Source organism: Phaseolus vulgaris, chromosome 11 (genome assembly GCF_051622355.1).
Source record: "Phaseolus vulgaris cultivar YP4 chromosome 11, ASM5162235v1, whole genome shotgun sequence".
Taxonomy (NCBI): domain Eukaryota; kingdom Viridiplantae; phylum Streptophyta; class Magnoliopsida; order Fabales; family Fabaceae; genus Phaseolus; species Phaseolus vulgaris.
Genome location: NC_143508.1, coordinates 2,161,081 through 2,178,481, shown reverse-complemented (window position 1 = coordinate 2,178,481; position 17,401 = coordinate 2,161,081). Strand labels below are relative to the sequence as shown.

At 37.2% G+C, this 17,401-nt stretch overlaps 4 protein-coding genes and 1 non-coding gene across 6 annotated transcripts; 3 read left to right on the top strand and 2 right to left on the bottom strand.

The window, feature by feature from the left end:
* Positions 1-365: 365 nt before the first annotated feature.
* LOC137822161 (uncharacterized protein At4g19900) lies at positions 366-1,336 on the top strand. The gene has a single exon (XR_016517291.1). It is a non-coding gene; the product is annotated as an uncharacterized protein At4g19900 (transcript).
* Positions 1,337-2,107: 771 nt separating this feature from the next.
* On the top strand, positions 2,108-4,262 carry LOC137822152 (aquaporin TIP1-2). Its single transcript, XM_068627058.2, has 2 exons — positions 2,108-2,359; positions 3,284-4,262. Exons 1-2 carry the CDS (start codon positions 2,216-2,218, stop codon positions 4,124-4,126), a joined length of 987 nt encoding a protein of 328 aa, XP_068483159.2. The 5' UTR covers positions 2,108-2,215; the 3' UTR covers positions 4,127-4,262.
* A 357-nt stretch (positions 4,263-4,619) lies between these two features.
* LOC137825024 (aquaporin TIP1-2) lies at positions 4,620-6,326 on the top strand. The gene is made up of 2 exons (XM_068630698.2): positions 4,620-4,997; positions 5,113-6,326. The coding sequence occupies exons 1-2, from the start codon at positions 4,881-4,883 to the stop codon at positions 5,920-5,922; spliced, it is 927 nt and encodes a 308-aa protein (XP_068486799.2). The 5' UTR covers positions 4,620-4,880; the 3' UTR covers positions 5,923-6,326.
* LOC137825015 (uncharacterized) lies at positions 6,269-10,194 on the bottom strand. 2 transcript variants are annotated; one of them, XM_068630689.2, is made up of 5 exons: positions 9,544-10,194; positions 7,694-7,990; positions 7,270-7,488; positions 7,043-7,171; positions 6,269-6,692 (listed from the first exon to the last, which is right to left on the bottom strand). In XM_068630689.2, the coding sequence occupies exons 1-5, from the start codon at positions 9,802-9,804 to the stop codon at positions 6,471-6,473; spliced, it is 1,128 nt and encodes a 375-aa protein (XP_068486790.2). In that variant the 5' UTR covers positions 9,805-10,194; the 3' UTR covers positions 6,269-6,470. The 2 variants fall into 2 exon arrangements, with proteins under 2 accessions (XP_068486790.2, XP_068486795.2); XM_068630694.2 differs by having other exon boundaries at positions 6,269-6,649; positions 9,544-10,170.
* A 2,417-nt stretch (positions 10,195-12,611) lies between these two features.
* ROPGEF1 (rho guanyl-nucleotide exchange factor 1) lies at positions 12,612-16,937 on the bottom strand. The gene is made up of 5 exons (XM_068630681.2): positions 15,609-16,937; positions 15,388-15,504; positions 14,663-15,183; positions 13,990-14,346; positions 12,612-13,434 (listed from the first exon to the last, which is right to left on the bottom strand). The coding sequence occupies exons 1-5, from the start codon at positions 15,874-15,876 to the stop codon at positions 12,997-12,999; spliced, it is 1,701 nt and encodes a 566-aa protein (XP_068486782.1). The 5' UTR covers positions 15,877-16,937; the 3' UTR covers positions 12,612-12,996.
* Positions 16,938-17,401: the final 464 nt, after the last annotated feature.

Below are 17,401 nucleotides of genomic sequence, written 5' to 3'. Positions count from 1 at the left end.
AATATATCAAATAAATAAATGTTGCATAGTAAAAACATTGCTTTATGCAACTAGAAGATATTAATATACTAAATTTTAAGTCTTTGCATAGTTTTAGTGGATGGTACTTTTGTGCATATTTTTTTCCTTTATCAATAAAATTAAGTAATAGATCAAATAGAATTTCTTGCGTAATTTAGTAATATGTTTTATAAATTTTGGGATATCATTTCACTTTAAGTATATTTAAAAGATATATAAAGATCATGAATGAATACTTATAAAGTTAGGGTTTTAATATTTATGGAATGGGGAAGAAAATTATAAAATAGAAGGATAAAGCCGAGATTTTCGTAGCTAAGGGGTGAAGAAAAACATTATGGGAGTCCGAGAAGAATAAATTTGGGCCTGCTAAATGGGGATTGTCCAAATTGGGCCCACTTGAAACATTGCATTCATCGCGTTCTCGTTGAGAATTTTTCAACGTAAGAAAATGCTGAGAAATCTCCGATCCCGACGCCGCCCCCGCCACGGCGTGTACCTGTGCGTCGTCGTTTCGGGTCTCCTTCTGTTGGTGTGCGTCTCCGTCTCTCTCCTCCACCTCCGCGCCACCGTCCCTCACCTTTCCCACGATGTCAATTTCGACTCCCTCCTCTCCGACTCCGTCAACGACGACTTCATCACCGGCGACGACACCATCGACGCCCTCGACGTGGGGGAGGAAGAGCAGGAGGACGCCATAGACGCCGAAGCCGACGACGATGAGCCTCTCGATCGGAGCTCCGGCTCGTCTGGGTACTTCTTCAATCACGCGGAGGGCGTGATCCGTCGCGCCATCAGCAAGAGCTCCTTCATGGACGATGACGACGAAGGGCCCTTTGTGGGCCCGGAGGATGTCGGCATGACCGTGTTTGGCTCCGACGACGTGGCGGTGGAGGAGAAGGTGAAGTCGAAGGTGTTGCAGGTGAAGTGCGTTGAGGACGCGCTTTTGTTGAAGGCCATGGGAAGAAGGGTTTCGCCTCTGAGAGAAGGTTGGGGCGATTGGTTCGATAAAAAAAGTGATTTTTTGAGGAAGGAGAGGATGCTGAGATCTGGTTTGGAGGGATTGAATCCTCTGCGTAATCCCATTATCCAAGACCCTGATGTTGCTGGTGTCACCGGAATCACCAAAGCTGATAAAATCATCAGAAATTCCATCTTACATGACCTCAAGAACCTTCCCTTCCCTTCTAGGAAAATCACTCACTCTTCCAATTTCTAACTCTTTTCTCTTCTTCTATCACTTTTCCTCTCAAATTATGTATAATCATCTTTCTTAATTAGCCCTTAGTTTCAAGCTTGTTTCTTTAATTTCCAACCACCTTTCTAACTGTCATATTGCATACTTCAAAACACTCATCCCAGATTCCAGTTGCATCAATTAATATGATCATTGATGTCAAAATTTAAAATTTCAGTTTATCAGCTATCTGGGTTCACAAGTTGTCATTGAATCAACTAAAAGATCACATTTTGAAATACTGCAAGAACAGCTTATACCAGAAGAAAACATTGAAATGTGTTTCTTCTAGTCGAATAAGAAGAAAATGAGGGTGCAAATTAGTGCCATGTTTTTTGTTTTTAAACTTAGATTAATTCGTTATTGCTGAGGATAATTGATCCTGTCAAGACCTATATCTTTTTAGCATATACCTAAAATATGCCCTCTATATACAATGCAGTGGCTTTGATCATAACTTCGTCAAAAGAACACAAATAAAAGATTAGCAATCAATAACTACAATAATATTACAAACGTTTTTTCATAGGACGATGTGAATTTTAATTAGAGTCTTGATATTATGGTAATGTTATCTACATATTCACGTACTGATTTACTTTTCAATAGTCAAATGGTTGGAATGTGGAGGTTGCAAATAGTTCCAAAAATTGGCTTTGTTCACAGAGAAGAAGTTGTGGAAAACTAGAAATAACATGTTATGAGTTCAAACCTATCCATGTCTTAGACATTCACGCAGATACATTATTCCATCACACCATTATGCAGTCATTCATTGTGCTATTGGTCATATTTAAGACCAATTAACACACCGTACTCTACTTCATACTCTACCTATTTTCAAATGTTACCAAAAGCTCTATAAATATTAAATACCATTTCAAACAGATGCAGCCTTATAAGGGTGGATATATATGCTTGGAAAAAATAGTTTCTAGAAATATTTCTTCTTGAAACATGGATTTAGCTAATTCCCATGTAGTTGTTAAACAACTTCCGAGTTCTGTTCACACCAGCAAGCCAGTCTGTTTGTTGAAAAAGAACTCTTTAAGGCGAAAGTGTTTTGCTTTTACTGGTGCACATGAGATTTTCAGACCAGAGGTAATTTAACACAAATTTTAGTCATTGTGTTCTTCTTAGATCCTCTTATATATTATCTTGGTTAGATTTTAGCAAATAATGCTTTTACACTTAAAATTTGTTGAAGTTGGCAATTTCATAATCTTCCACGATACACAGTTATCATATAATTACACTTATAATTGGTTGATTGTTTTTATTTTACATTAGTGAGTAGAAGTTTAATCAATCTTATAAGCTTCTGTAAAGAACTAATTAAATGGGTTTTTTTCCTCTCTTATCGTGCCTTTCGTTAAGTGCTATGCATGATAGCATATTCCCATGCATAGTCTATGACTCTTACGTTAAAAAAATATTAGTTTAAGAGGCAGAGGTTGAAACGTAACTATACTCTCAAAAGATAATAGTTAAATAGAACCACAGGATATGATAACATTTTATTCATTTATAATGATGCCTTGAACTATAACCATGTTCCTTGAATTTTGTCCAATCAATATACTTTGAGTTGAAGCATAATTGTCAAACATTTAAATAAATTATTTTAAAAATATATTCATACTTAAATTTTTCGGTATACATTATTAATCCAATATAATCTCACATCATTTAGGAGTTCAGATTCATGACTTCTTTAACCCTATGATAATATAATATCTTTTTAAAGACAAAATCGTGATAGATTTCCAAACTTTAAAACAGATAATATCTTAATACGGTGATCGATGTCATGAACTCGTTCCTCAACTGGAAACTTGGGTTCAAAACAATTTTTTTTACATCACGTTTTGTAGAAGTGCTGAAATAATTATACTCATTAATTCACTTTTTCTCTCATCTTATTATCATATATATATATATATATATATATATATATATATATATATATATATATATATATATATATATATATATATATATAATAACATAGTTTCCTTGGTTCAGATGTGGAGGGCAGCCTTAACAGAATTAACAGCAACTGCATCTCTAATGTTCACCTTGACAACTTCCATTGTTGCATGCTTGGACTCACAGGAGGTGGATCCTAAGCTTCTTGTTCCCTTTGCAGTTTTCATCATAGCCTTTTTGTTCCTACTGGTGACAGTTCCTCTCTCTGGGGGCCACATGAGTCCTGTTTTCACATTCATTGGTGCTTTGAAGGGAGTTGTAACTCTCACCCGTGCTCTCATTTACGTCTTGGCACAATGCATTGGCTCAATAATTGGTTTCTTTATACTAAAGTGCGTCATAGACCCCAAATTAGCCTACACATATTCCTTGGGAGGTTGTGCCATTGATGGGCAAAGAGTGAGTTTTGGCATTAAGGCACAGAACGCTTTGCTAGTGGAATTCGCATGCACATTTGTGGTACTCTTTGTGGGAGTCACATTGGCATTTGACAAGAAAAGGTCTAGGGAGCTGGGCTTGCCAATGGTGTGTTTGGTGGTGGCAGGAGCCATGGCACTGGCAGTGTTTGTGTCCATAACTGTAACTGGGCAGCCCGGTTATGCTGGTGTGGGCCTCAACCCAGCAAGATGCTTAGGCCCAGCACTGCTTCATGGAGGATCACTTTGGCACGGGCATTGGGTTTTCTGGCTTGGGCCTTTCTTGGCCTGCATGCTGTATTATGTTGTGTCTATCAACCTGCCAAAGGAGGATTTGGTTTGGGTAGAGGGAGAACATGATGTTTTAAACTTGGCTCTAGCTTCATGCTTCAATGTTTATGATACTTCCTTTTCAAAGGATCTGTCAGAAGAACGCAGTGCAGGGTTCCAACTCCAAGTATGACAAAAAAAATGCAGCATGAAGAAAATACTTTTACATGCAGTTTTGATGGAAGTCTCTGTGGAATTTTGGCTGCTCAATTTGGTTTGACACAACCAGAATATAAAAATGGGATTCCATGTAATTTAGTTACAATACTTCTTGGTACTATTTTTAGTGTTAATGTTAATCTTTACTTTGAATGATTGACTACTAAGATTCCAAGTTCTTATATAAGAGAAGGTGAAAAGGTTCAAAATATCAAAACTCTCCACGTATCCAAATAAAAATAAAAAAGCCTGTAGCGTTATGGAATAAACCTTTTGATCCAAGAAAAAGTAGAGTCCCTGTGACAGAGGTGTTGAATGCTCATTCACAGAATCAAAGAATAGTTTGAAAATAATAGTGGTACAATTATTGCGTGTCCTTGTTTATAACCATGATTGGGTTCTTTCATGGCTTCTGGTAACTTTGGTGCACATTTATTAGTATACTTATTCCCCTCCTTTATCATTTCATCCACACACACCGCATTTATACTTCCCCTCTCATCGTTTTCAGAGCACTTCATCCTTGTTCCAGTTTTCCTCTCCCACCCACACTTGTGCTCTTCTTTCTCTCGCTATAATTTAAAATGAAAGAAAAAAATCAGCAGAAATTACTTTTAATCTTTGGTGAAAGATGCCCAGAAAGCGATTCCACACTGATTGCGTTTGGCAAACTCACAATGATAAATACAAGGCAGATATCGCATAATAGATCAAGTAGTTGAATTGAAATGAATGACCAGTTTTCAATGCCCGTTCACAGTGCTGACACAAAGCCTAGGGGCTTAGTTCATAACAAGTCCAAATTTCTTGCCTTCATTGGTGCCCATGAAATTTTCACTGCAGAGGTTTTTGAATTCGTGTCTCTATTTATAATTTTTAATAGTTGTTAAATCTGTCTTGTGATTGATAAGTTGAGGTTAGAAACAAATTACTAAGGTTGTTTTTAATTCCTTGTGTCAGACGTGGAAAGCTGCTATGGTAGAGTTAATTGCAACTGGTGCACTAATGTTCACCCTAACGAGTTGCAGTGTTGCATGTTTGGAATCAAAGGAGGTGAATCCCAAGCTTCTTATTCCCTTTGCAGTGTTCATCACAGTGTTCTTGTTTTTGATTGTGATGGTTCCTGTATCTGGGGGTCATATGAACCCTATTTTCACATTCGTTGCGGCTTTAAAGGGTGTTGTCACCCTTTCTCGTGCTCTCCTTTACGTCCTGGCACAGTGCATTGGCTCAATAATTGGTTTCTTTGTGCTCAAGAGTGTGATGGAGCCAAAATTAGCGCACACTTATTCTCTGGGAGGTTGTGCAATTGGTGAGAAACTACAAAGTTCTGCCATAAATCCACATGATGCTTTGTTGTTGGAATTCTCTTGCACACTTTTGGTACTCTTTGTTGGTGTCACGGTGGCGTTTGATAAGAAAAGGTGCAAGGAATTGGGCTTTCCAATGGTGTGTTTCGTGGTAGCAGCATCCTTTGCACTCGCAGTTTTTCTGTCTATAACTGTAACAGGGAGGCCTGGTTATGCAGGTGTGGGCCTCAACCCGGCAAGATGTTTGGGCCCGGCGTTGCTTCACGGAGGCTCACTATGGAATGGGCATTGGATTTTCTGGGTCGGGCCTTTCTTGGCCTGTATAGTCTATTATAGTGTCTCCATTATCTTACCAAAGAAGGGTTTGGATTGGGTGGATGGAGAATATGATATCCTAAACTTGACAATGGGTTTTTCTGGAACTATCCCTAACAATGCTGTTTTAAACGATCTTCCATAACTTTCTTGAATGAAACCAAAGATACCATTTTATGCCACTATATTTAGATATCATAAACAAATGAACCATAAGCTAATTTCACTCAAAGTTCTCCTAGTTAGTTCCACGATTTTTTGAACATATTGAAGATCAAATAAAGTTTTTGTACTACATCAATCATCTTCATAGTGTGTGAAAGTAAAGTGTCTACCCACTTAGATGTGAGAATGATTTGATTTTCTTTGATAATTTTTAAATTTAAGTTTTAGTCTTCTCTTATGGGAATTTACTTCATATTATTTGTAAGGCTTTGTCTAGTAAAAAGTAGTCATATGGATAAAAACCTAAAATGTTGGCATCCACAATGTTTGATAATGTATGCATCATTATAGTAAAATAATCGAGAGTACTCAGTTTTCGTTCTCCATGGTTTCTGTATTTTTCAGATTCACAGATAGCCCCACATCAAAAACACAAGTTATGGGAGTAATAATAATTTACATAAATAAAATTTTTATTATATGTCATGGTTCATTTAGCCGTCATATATATTAAACACGTACGTACAGCTAGGGTGCAGTTTCACTAGAGGATGGCTGAAGAAGTGTAGAAGATGAGTCTAGAGGCTCGTGCACTACAGAATTTGAAGAAACTGATATGGGACTTCCCTCTAACTGCAACATTATGCTCCCCAGTATTTCAGTTAAAACTTTCTTGAACTCCTCTTCTTTCACCAGCTTTGCTTCATCTGCATTCACCATCTTAAACACTTCACCAATAACCTTATCCATCTGCACAACCAAACACCTTAATGTTCAATTAATGGCCAATTAATGGCCAAGAAGCACCCACACTTCAAAATAATTTGTTACTCTTCAAGGACACTCTTCATAGTTTTACTTTGATGCCTGTGTCTATACATAGTTAGATATAATTAATGGTAGCAGCATTATATACCTGTAAGTTACAATGAATCATATGCCACATGGGGATGATAAAACCAACCTAAATTCTAGCACAACCTCGTACAAATTACTTGTTAACTAATTTATATATCCGACAACTTCAAGTTAAAACTGTTCCAACATATTTTAAAGTAAATCCAAAATAAAGATAATTTGGAAGTGTGTTGACACCATACCTCTTCAATTGCACCAAGGGGAGGTAAACCAGCAGATGGAGCCACCGTGTCCAGTGCCACCCGTAGATACTCTTTTGACATCTTTCCATTGCGATCTTTAGGCAAAGTCTCTAAAGCTGAGTTCAAAGTCTGCACCACATGATATATGGGTGTGTTCCATATAAGGAGGTTTAAGAAAAAGAGAGAGAACATGAAAGATATTGCAAGCAATCACTAAAAAATTAGACCTTGTCCAATTCAAACTTGTTGGATAATAGTCTCTTGACACCACTTCCATCAAAGATGTTCTCACTGTGAGCAACTATCACTGGTTGTTCCTTAAGACGATTAGCCACACCCAATGCCACTACCTTAAATTCCTCCAAAAATGTTTCCTGAGAAACAGGCTTATCCAAACCAGATCTATCTTGATATAGCAGTGCAGGTTCCACAATGTTGCTTAAAACCTAAACAAACAAAAAAATATGATAAGCCAAGAGAGGAAGGATATGAAATAAGTTTGAGAAATTTATTTGTCTTGGTTAGAGTGCAAAATGAGCTTCTTAGCTGATAAATTGTTTTGATCGTGTTTAAATTTGTCATATTTTTTTAGAAAAAGAAACTTAAGTTACATCTCTAAAGAAAGTCAACGATATCGTGTAAATTGGCTACCCAAGCATCTGATGTAGGAGGAATTCCTTGTTCCACAGTGAGCTTGCCAAGAGCTTCAATTATATAGCCATGCAGTGATCTGTTCGGGGATTCAATCTGAGAGAATATGGATGTCATTTCTGCTTCATAACCTGAACCATTAACAAATTCCAGAAGATCTTCCCCATCAATGCGAAGTATCACAATTGGGTCACGCTTCAGTCCAGCAGCCATACCCAAGAGAATATCAGAGAGAACCTCTTTGAACTCAGTTTTGCTCACTTTTTGCTGCTTCCCATGTGTGAATTCATTCAACACCTATAGAATAAGTCATTCTAAATGTCAATTCTTGGTTCTTGATTGGTTCAAACATATTGGACAATCAAAGTGTTGTCACACAAATATAATTAATCTTTTAAAGGCAATAACAAAGATAAAATTAATCCATTTACTCCTCATCACGTCATGTCATTTTAGAACCAAATGCTACTTTTATTTTCTTTGTCTTCTTGTGACTTTATAAATTTATTGATGTTGGCTAACTTTAGTAGGTAGGTGAGAAAGCTTTAACCCAAAGTATGCCGCTAAAGAAAACCTTTGGCTGTCCCCACGAGAACATTGCCTTCTGTTTCTGGATGCAGCTAGTAATTTATCATTGACTAGAATGATAGCAGTTTGACATTTTGCACTCCAAAGTCTAACACAAAACTTTCTACCAGCATTTACTGACTATTATTTATTAGTAGTCCTGAATTCAAGTATATTTTAAGCTTAAATAATGCTATTAAACCTCAGATGTCAAATGCCAGCTTATCTTTATTTTCTACCACATTCTTCATTAGATTCCTCCTTACACGGAGATAAGAAAATGACCACAAAAAGTTAAGTTGAGCAGAGAAATCAATTGCAAGTTTGCAATCAAAGGCCAAGTCCCACAGGACCGACCATTTTATCATGTTGAAGGATAAGTCCAAATTATCATAAACAGATTAGGATGTTTCTGGGGACCAACTAGAAGTCAAGATTTTGACAAAAAACTTGCTCCATAATTGCCCGAAAAGGATATGTATTCCAAGCAACATGTTATATTTTCCAAAATAAAAAACGATTGTCGAAAACCTAATTGCAAAAATCAATTAAGGTCTGCCTCTCCATCAACGTCTGAAGCATTGAAAGCACATAAAAAATGTTGCAAATGCGCCAAAGACATTGGATAAAAACAAAGCTTAAAGCCCTAAACCACAACCGAACAATGTTTTAATAAGGCTAAAACAACAGACATTGGAACCGAAACAAATCAGATGAAGATATAATGATATCACAAAGAGGATACAAAAGTCAATTATATATTCCCCCTTGGACACGAATAATAATTTATTAGAAACATCCACACATAGGCAATTCAGGATACTGCCAAAACTAAAGCCACGGAAAAAGTTTCAAGCATATACGCCATATTGTTTCCTCACCCAACAGTTTTCTCAGCAAGGTGAAGGACATCTTCATAATCTTGCTTCTATTCTAGCAAAAACTGATTCTTTATTTTGGTCTGTTATGTAATTAAAATAACAGTGTTGTAAAAACTGAAGCAGAAGTAATAACAAGGCTTGTGTAAAGAAAAGGAAAAACCTTTCTCTGCCCCATGAAGCAGAATTAAAGTGACATAAATTTGATATGAAGCCGGCATGCTCACAGCATTGGCAAAATCCCAAGGCGGTTATAACAGACAGGAACACAAGCAAGAAAGAAAGAGAACAGTAACTAGTTTTTTTTTTTTTTTGTGCGACACAAAAAGTTAGAACACAGAACCTCGTACAATAAAGAAAGTATTGAAATCGTCATGAGTAGGTGGTGGTTTGAGTAAGAAAAACCTCGGAATAGATGTGATCGGATTCAGGATTGGTGCCGTGAGCAGGGAGGCCGAGAGCAGCACCTATGTCAGCAACAGCAGGTTGGAGCTCTTTCACAGAGAGTTTGCCATCTCTGTCTGTGTCTAACTCGTGGAACTTATTGTCGACGAAGGTGGTGAAAACTTGGTCGTTTCCAACCAACTCCATAATATTGGAACCGTCTAGAACCTGTCCGTTTCCACCACTTTTCTTCCTGCTCAGCCTCCCACAACCTGTCTCCATTCTCTCTCCCTTCAACTCTTCTCCCTTTTCTTGTGACTCTTGTGACTTCCTCGCTGCTCTCGTGACTCCCACACCGCCAAAAGTCACTTCTCTTCAGATCACTCTTTTCCTTTTATATCTCTCTCTATGCTCCTCTCTACTTCCTCTATGTCTTAACCATCTCCTCTTCAAAAACGCTTTCTCTTCCCCTTTATTTATTCACTTTTTCTCACCTTATTATTTTGCTTCATTTACCATCCTAATTACCAAGACACAAATATTAGAAATTAAATTAATTAATAAACTAAAGTTTTACATTGGAATAATTGGATAAATTTATTAGCAGAATATATAATAATAATAATGTAGGATCATGCATATCTATGTGAAATATGAAGGTGAAGTGTTTGTGAAGATAGCTACGTGTTTCTAAGAATGAATACACACGTGCCCAACAAAAGGGGCATCATGATTGGTGGAGAGTTCTATTTTTTTTTTTCTGGTTTTGTGTTCTATTTCTTTATAGTTTTTTAAAATTCATTTTAATGATATTATTCTTGTTAAAATACCATTTAAATTATTAAACATGAAAATAAAAATAATTTAAAAATGATATTATTTGAATGAATATAAAAACCTTGGAGTGGGTCCATTGGAAGAATTTTGATAATATTGTGATGAAAAAAGAGTGAAGGTGGGTAATGATGAAATTTGGGGGTGGGAGAGAGTTGTGGGGCGGTTGGGCTTTCTTTCAAGTGGCAACAAACCACTAATGTCCAAACATAATAGACCGAATAGAGGTGAGGTTTGGTGGTTTGTGTATTTATGGATTGTTCCCTTCCCATCTACCTTTCAATCCAACTCCATTTCAACTATAACCTTTCTATTTTTTGCTTTCAAAGTCATCATATTTGATATATTTATGTAGAAGTATATCAATGTATACTAATTTTTTTTTATTTGTTATATTTAATATTATTATTACTAACTTATCATTGATATTATTAATGATATATATATATATATTTTGATTATTTTTGCATGTATGTTTTTTGTGTGTTAAAAAACTAAAAGTGTACTACACGTGTGACTAGATGTATTATGCATGATCGCCTACTTGAACATGTAAGTCATTTGTCATTTAAACAAAAATTTATAGAATTTTTGTATTGGATGTTAGACTAATATAAAGATTAACTATGATAACTATATTAATTTAGGTCCATTAATATAAGGGTTCAATATATTTATATAAATAGGTTGAATTATATCAAGCTAAGGTACATATATAATATATTGATTATCACGTATAACTTGATTCAGACTTATTGACTTAAGCATTAAGCATATGAGTGTTTGTTTCAGATACCTTTTCGATCAAGCACGAGAAACCGAAGAACACGAGAAATCGAAGAAGCCGACTGAATGAGAAGTAAAAAAGTGGAGGAGAGGTAACATTGTGTAATAGGATCTCATAAAAATACTAATCCATTCTATTAATTTATTTATTTTTCACCAATCTCAATCCCAGTACTATTTGCTTCCCAAGTTTTACTATATATGAAGATGAAAGGAGTGAATTTCCCATAATTTTAAACAACTGGTTTTACATCAATGTGTACATAAATGAAAGGAAGGACTGTGTGAACCTCCCTGTTCATTTTCACACTTTGGAAAGAAAAGAAGACTAATGAAGTGAGAACAAAGAGATTCTAATTTGAAACAAAAGCTTAAAATATCTTTGTTTTCTTTGTTGAGAATTACCTTGCTAAAGCTGCATATGCTCTTCAAAATTCACATGTTGGAACATCTTAGAATTAATCAAATATAACATGATTATTGTAATGGCCTTTTATAATCAATTATATGTAGTTTATCATTGACTATGTAAGCCTAAAAACATACTTATTAAGTATAATATCTCTATATAAGATTATATTTTTTGACTTATTTTTATTAGGTGGAACATAACCAATTATCACTAATCATAATCGACTATGTACTCATTATAAATATAAACGCAACATTACCATGTGAATCGAATAGAAAATATAGAGTGCATTAATTTAGATTAATTTAATATATCAGCATCATGGTAAATAATAATAAAAACAACAAATTTGACTTTGGATTCTAATGTTTTGTATGCTTTATGACTTTCCATCACACATCTAAACAAAGCTAATCCAAAGTGGTCCAAGATAGCTCAAATTTGAAAGGAAGAGATATTACATTATTACTTAACTTTCACAGGAGGACAAGAGTAGAATTGGTGGTGGTGAGTTCAGAGAGCAACTCAAAGATTCAGACAATTTGCTTTGATTGCTTCTCATACACACTAATTCATGCCTAAAAATGGCCTTTTGTCAGCAGAAACTCTTAAAAAAATGAATGTAAAGTACCACCGTGATTGGTTTGGATTTGAATAACGTCTGTGATAAAAGCTGTGATCTCAAGATGTAATTAAAATAAGGAATTAATCTGTGCTTAGAAACATAACTTTTGCTAGTTAAACATTATGACAAACTATTTTAGGAGCACTACTCGGTCCATTTTATTTGCCTCAGGATAGATCTTACAATTATTAAAACAAGATCTTTTACTCGTATTTGAATATTATTAAAGTTTAATTTTGTTTAAATAACTGCTAAAAATAAAAATGTTATTTGAACACAATAGTCATATGTTAGATTTTTTTAAGAAAGTCACCGAAAAGATTTGAATCAGATTTAACAATGAAGCATAACAAAATCATGCATAATACTTTAACTTTTGAAGTATGCATGAGGGAGCCGAAATGTCTGAAACTCGTTAACGAAGTGGTAGGATTGAGCAACAGGAAAAAGCAAAATAATTGTATATAGTACTTGTTGGTAGCTACTAATTTATATATTTGTTTTCAACTTAAAGATGATAGTTTGAGACTAGGCATTGGTTTGCTGCTGTTTGGAATGGGTTAGTCCTGAACACTACTTAGAATTTGGAAATTATAGAAGCCTACTACCTCTAGAAATTTATACTTGGGAGGAAACATTTTTAACTAATAATCCATTGGCATGATCTTTCAACATAAGCTTTTCTCATACTGCCTAAGAATATACAAAAATTAGACCCTCATGTACAGGGAGCAGGACCAAGGACTTTAGCCAGATCCACATTAAGACAAGATGATTGGTGAGTACCTATGGATGCAAGTTATACTAATTGTAAAACTTAGTCTCTTTCTGGAGCATCACCAGAAGCTCTTCTTGCACTGAGGTTTCCAGCATATGACCAAACTCTCTCAAACTCAGATTTGGCCAACTTGTCTGCCTTTGAATCTGCACCCTCCTTTGGAGCATTTCTCTTCGTATCATGTATTCTTGCAGGACTACACGGGCTCCCAGTAACAGGAGAGGAGGAACAAAACGTTGGTGTTGCAAATGGGGAGGCATATGGGGTGTGTTGAATTGAGAATGGACTAGGAGAGAATCTCTTCTGGATGGGCATGCCACCAAAACCTCCCCTGCTGAACAATGACAGTGAATCTGCAGCCGCACATCGCTTTATACTATCATCTACATAAAGGACATCATCAATCCTGGCCATTATGTTAAACGCCAAGCTCTCCATCACTCTTGAATAACTTTCAAGAATAGACTGTCCAACATCCTGCAATGGAAAAAACAAAACCACACAAACTTAGACCTTATACCAAGCCACCCCTTCTCCCAACACAAACACAATCCTCAGTAATTGTGCACTAATCACGAACCATCTGTAACACCAGAATACGTAACACAGGTCACTTGTAAACATGGTTTCCATTCAATATTGACAGTGTCATACACCAAAAAATGCTACGATCAATCATCAATGTGGACCATGAAATTGAGAAAAAACAAGTTTTTGTATATTGCAAGGGAATACAAAGCACTTAATCTCAGTACATACTTAATATTCCCCCACTAATAACTTGCAAAGAAACCTAATAGTTCTTTAGACCATTGTCAGGTCATGGAATGGTTGCTCAAATTTGTGAATGCTAACTGGCACTAACAATAGAAGTTCTCAATCAGATGTACATAATATATGCCACGTGACCAATGCGTTGACAAAAACACTTTGCTTTAACATATATTCCAAGCAGTGGCCACACCTTCTAGATGAACAGAACAAACTATGAGTTCAATTCAACCTAATGATTAAGGGGGAAAAGTAACGTACCTTATTATATTGAATTTTGGCCATATCTAGTGCAGTCTGAGGGAGCCCTGGAAATCGGTGTTTCAAGCTTTCTAGAAGTGTCTCTGCCCGTTGGGCAAGAAAATGATTCTTGTTCTTTTCACTGTCAGCAACAAGTCCCTTCACCTTTCCACCCCAAGACCGTCTGGCTTTTGCCGAACTTAAATGTTTCTTGTGGTCCTTCAGCCTCCATACATGTATGGCAGCTTCAATTCTATTAGCTATATCCAGAGTGTGGTGCTCTGACGAAAGATCCAAACAATCAAGGAGACATTCAGATGAGAACTGGTCTGCCGTAATGTATCGATAAATTATATCCCCCAGACAAGCCTTTCCATTCTGCATTAAAGTTGCACAAGAGAACACACAGACAGTTCAGTCTTCACCAAGTTCTAGCTTACATTATAAAGAAACAGGAGTCCCAACTACCTATGAAGACATTACTGAATTGCTACCCTTTCATTTTCCTTGAACAATGATTTTAGCACTCAAAAACCATACATTTCACTAAATTATAAGCTTGTGCAGCTCACAGTGCATTGTTAGAATTGATAACTGACTGCCAACTACTTGTAGCATGATACTCACAAAACAGTCATAACTAAACAAAAAATTACTTTATTTCCTATTTGCAGCACAGAGCGTGATTACTTACCTTGGGTAAGGACTCTACATACGCGCCGGGAATTTCCATTTCCGCAATCACAGAAGTATTAATTGCGACAGCAGCTTTTAGTATCTGATTGGTGCAATCCCTACATTGCTGCAACCTTTTCCTGTTCTCCTCGGACAAGCCATTTGGGGGTAACTTGGGAGAGGGAAGCCACCATTTCTCCTCCTGCCTAACCGATGGTCTACCGTAGGCATCACAATCCTTGGAATCACCCAATATGATTCCCCGCTCAACATACCAAAACTGTGTGTCGTGAAACCCATCAAGCATACTAAGCAGCATCCCATCAAGCTTCTTCAGAGCCGGAAGATTGATGTACAAATCCGAGCGAGGACGCGTCGCCATCACCTCGTAGGTTCCACCCCCAGGAAACTGCTGCACAGATGGCACCAGCTCCACGATGGAATCACTCACGCACAGCAGCCACTCCATTTCCCTACGCCACATGGCCTTCTTCTGCAGTGCCAGCGGCTCCAACCTCCAAAGTTCGCCAAACACAGTTGCTGCAATCACCATCAAAACGCACATTTCACAAACCTTGGCTCTACTTCAACAATCTTATCCATAAGCACTTCCAACTTATTTTCAACATAAATTCTGGACTAACTACTTCCAAAGCTTAACTCATTCATTAATTTCAGCTTATAGTGAAAATTTATCCAAAGCATTAAACAAATTAATTAATAACACATGGCAGGGGCACTAACCAGAGAGATTAGTTATAGCATTGGAGATGGCAAGCGCAGTGCACACCCCCTTTCCACCACCAGACATGTCTTCTCCGAGAAGCAGCTTAGCGAACCGCTCCTTCATCATTTCCACTTCTGCAAAAAAAAAAAGCAATCGCTCTTCACATTCCACACTCGCGCTCTCTTTCACTCTCAATTACAACATAAAGCGATTCGCGAAGAAGGGAGAGGAAGAGTACCGGTCAGATCGAGGTCGCGCTTGTGATCCCAAACGACGACGTCTTTCCCGCCAATGACGGGAAGCATTACCTGCGGCGGCGGGAAGTTGAAGTGAGAGGCGACGGGACGCGGCGAGAGGTTGGCGGAGCTGGAAGCTCCTTCGGCGTCGAAGCGGCGCGCGGAGAAGCTGCCGCAGCTCTCGGACTCGCTGACGTCAGCGCTGAGGCTGTAGCTGCCGCAGCGGTCGCTCTGCTGGTCGGAACCGTCTTCGGACGAAACGCTCCCCATGGTTACCGGAAATCTCAGGCAGATCTCAGGCACATTGGTAGTGAGAAAACGGCAAAGGCGAAAATAAAAGTGAAGAAAACAGTGAGGAGACAGAATGGGTTAACTCGTAACGTTCTCTTTCACTTCACTGTGTAGTAGTGGTGGTGGTGGTGATGATTTGATGGGAGCAAAAGCAAGAAAAGAGACGCCGTTTGCAGGGAGTGTCTTTCCGTTACACCGCGGTTAAGTTAAGCACCCGACAAGGTCCTTTTCCGGTGGGTCCACCTCCCTACGTTTTATTTTCATTCCACCGTGTAATGTTTCCATGACGTGGCGTCCTCTGGTTGGCCAGCAGTGGAGCGAGAAACCGTTGATGATGGATCACGATGGAGGAAATCCACATGCGGAACATTACCAAACGCCGCTTATCTCTGCATCGGGATATGTGTGGGCAGTGTTAATCTGTGCCCAATCTCATCTTCAATTCCAAAACCATGATCAAGATTTTAACCTCTTCGAGAGTGGGTCCCAACGTAGAAAGGTAAAAAAAATGGAGACATTACTGACATAGTGTGTAGCCAAAGTATTCCCCTTTGAACCACCTTAACTTTTGTTCGTTTGTTTTATTACAAATGCATTGCAATTTGCATAGCCTTTTTTCTCTGCTGCTGCTACTATTCTACAGTGCGGTAATGTGTTTGGTACAGAAGAGGAAACCCAATCACGCTTCGTCGTAACCTGAACCCAGAACAAATCTTTTGCGTCACGGAAATCGTTTGAGCATGAGATCAGAGGGTACCTTTTTCATTTACTTTCCTCCTACCCACTTCGTAGCCGTTGATTTCAGTCCACGCTGCATCAACTACTTCCTCTCCCTGGACCATCCTATTCTTGAACGAGGTTAACATAATCGATTTCACAAACCCACTCAGAAAAGATGCTTTTGTTTCAATCATAAAAGGAACCAGAAACACGTGTATGTTGATTGCAATTCAATGCTGCAAACATTACAGTTCTTCGCTTCTTAATTCTATAATCTCAAACATGTTTACCGATTTCAACTTCGAAGGTTGTCTTAAAACATTACGTGTCGATTCGTGAGAACTTCAATTTTAACCCTTATGCCAACACATTATTATTATTGTTGTTGTTTGTGTGTAGAGTCTAGACACATTAGTAAGTTGAATAAAATAGGAACAATAATTTATAGATAACGTGTACGCATAGTTCCCTCTTTACAAGCCAAAACAATGCACTTAAGCTTCTTCTATCCATGGACCATAATGAGTATAGCTTTTATTTTTATTTAGACAGTTTAGTTACAATCTTCAATTAACGACTTCAACAAAGCAAAATCTTGTTTTAAATTTTTTTAAAATATTAGCTACTCTTTTGGAGATCAAATATTTTTTTCTCTTAGTTACTATAAAAATATCTTATGAATAGGACGAGGAAACATTTAAAAAAAAAGGAAAAAGTAGAGAACGTCTTAGATCTTGTTTTTCATGTTTTTCTGTATTGGAAAGTGCATTTCTCAATTTTACAG

Bases quoted from the DNA above. Each gene is read 5' to 3' on its own strand.
- LOC137822152 (XM_068627058.2), top strand. From the start codon at position 2,216: ATGGATTTAGCTAATTCCCATGTAGTTGTTAAACAACTTCCGAGTTCT. The intron at 2,360-3,283 runs GTAATTTAACAC...TCCTTGGTTCAG, and splicing joins ATGAGATTTTCAGACCAGAG to ATGTGGAGGGCAGCCTTAAC.
- LOC137825024 (XM_068630698.2), top strand. From the start codon at position 4,881: ATGAATGACCAGTTTTCAATGCCCGTTCACAGTGCTGACACAAAGCCT. The intron at 4,998-5,112 runs GTTTTTGAATTC...TCCTTGTGTCAG, and splicing joins ATGAAATTTTCACTGCAGAG to ACGTGGAAAGCTGCTATGGT.
- LOC137825015 (XM_068630689.2), bottom strand. From the start codon at position 9,804: ATGGAGACAGGTTGTGGGAGGCTGAGCAGGAAGAAAAGTGGTGGAAAC. The intron at 7,489-7,693 runs GTAGCCAATTTA...TTGTTTGTTTAG, and splicing joins CTCCTACATCAGATGCTTGG to GTTTTAAGCAACATTGTGGA. The intron at 7,172-7,269 runs GTCTAATTTTTT...CATGTGGTGCAG, and splicing joins ACAAGTTTGAATTGGACAAG to ACTTTGAACTCAGCTTTAGA.
- ROPGEF1 (XM_068630681.2), bottom strand. From the start codon at position 15,876: ATGGGGAGCGTTTCGTCCGAAGACGGTTCCGACCAGCAGAGCGACCGC. The intron at 15,505-15,608 runs GTACTCTTCCTC...TTTTTTTTGCAG, and splicing joins GCGCGACCTCGATCTGACCG to AAGTGGAAATGATGAAGGAG. The intron at 13,435-13,989 runs GTACGTTACTTT...TTTCCATTGCAG, and splicing joins CCAAAATTCAATATAATAAG to GATGTTGGACAGTCTATTCT.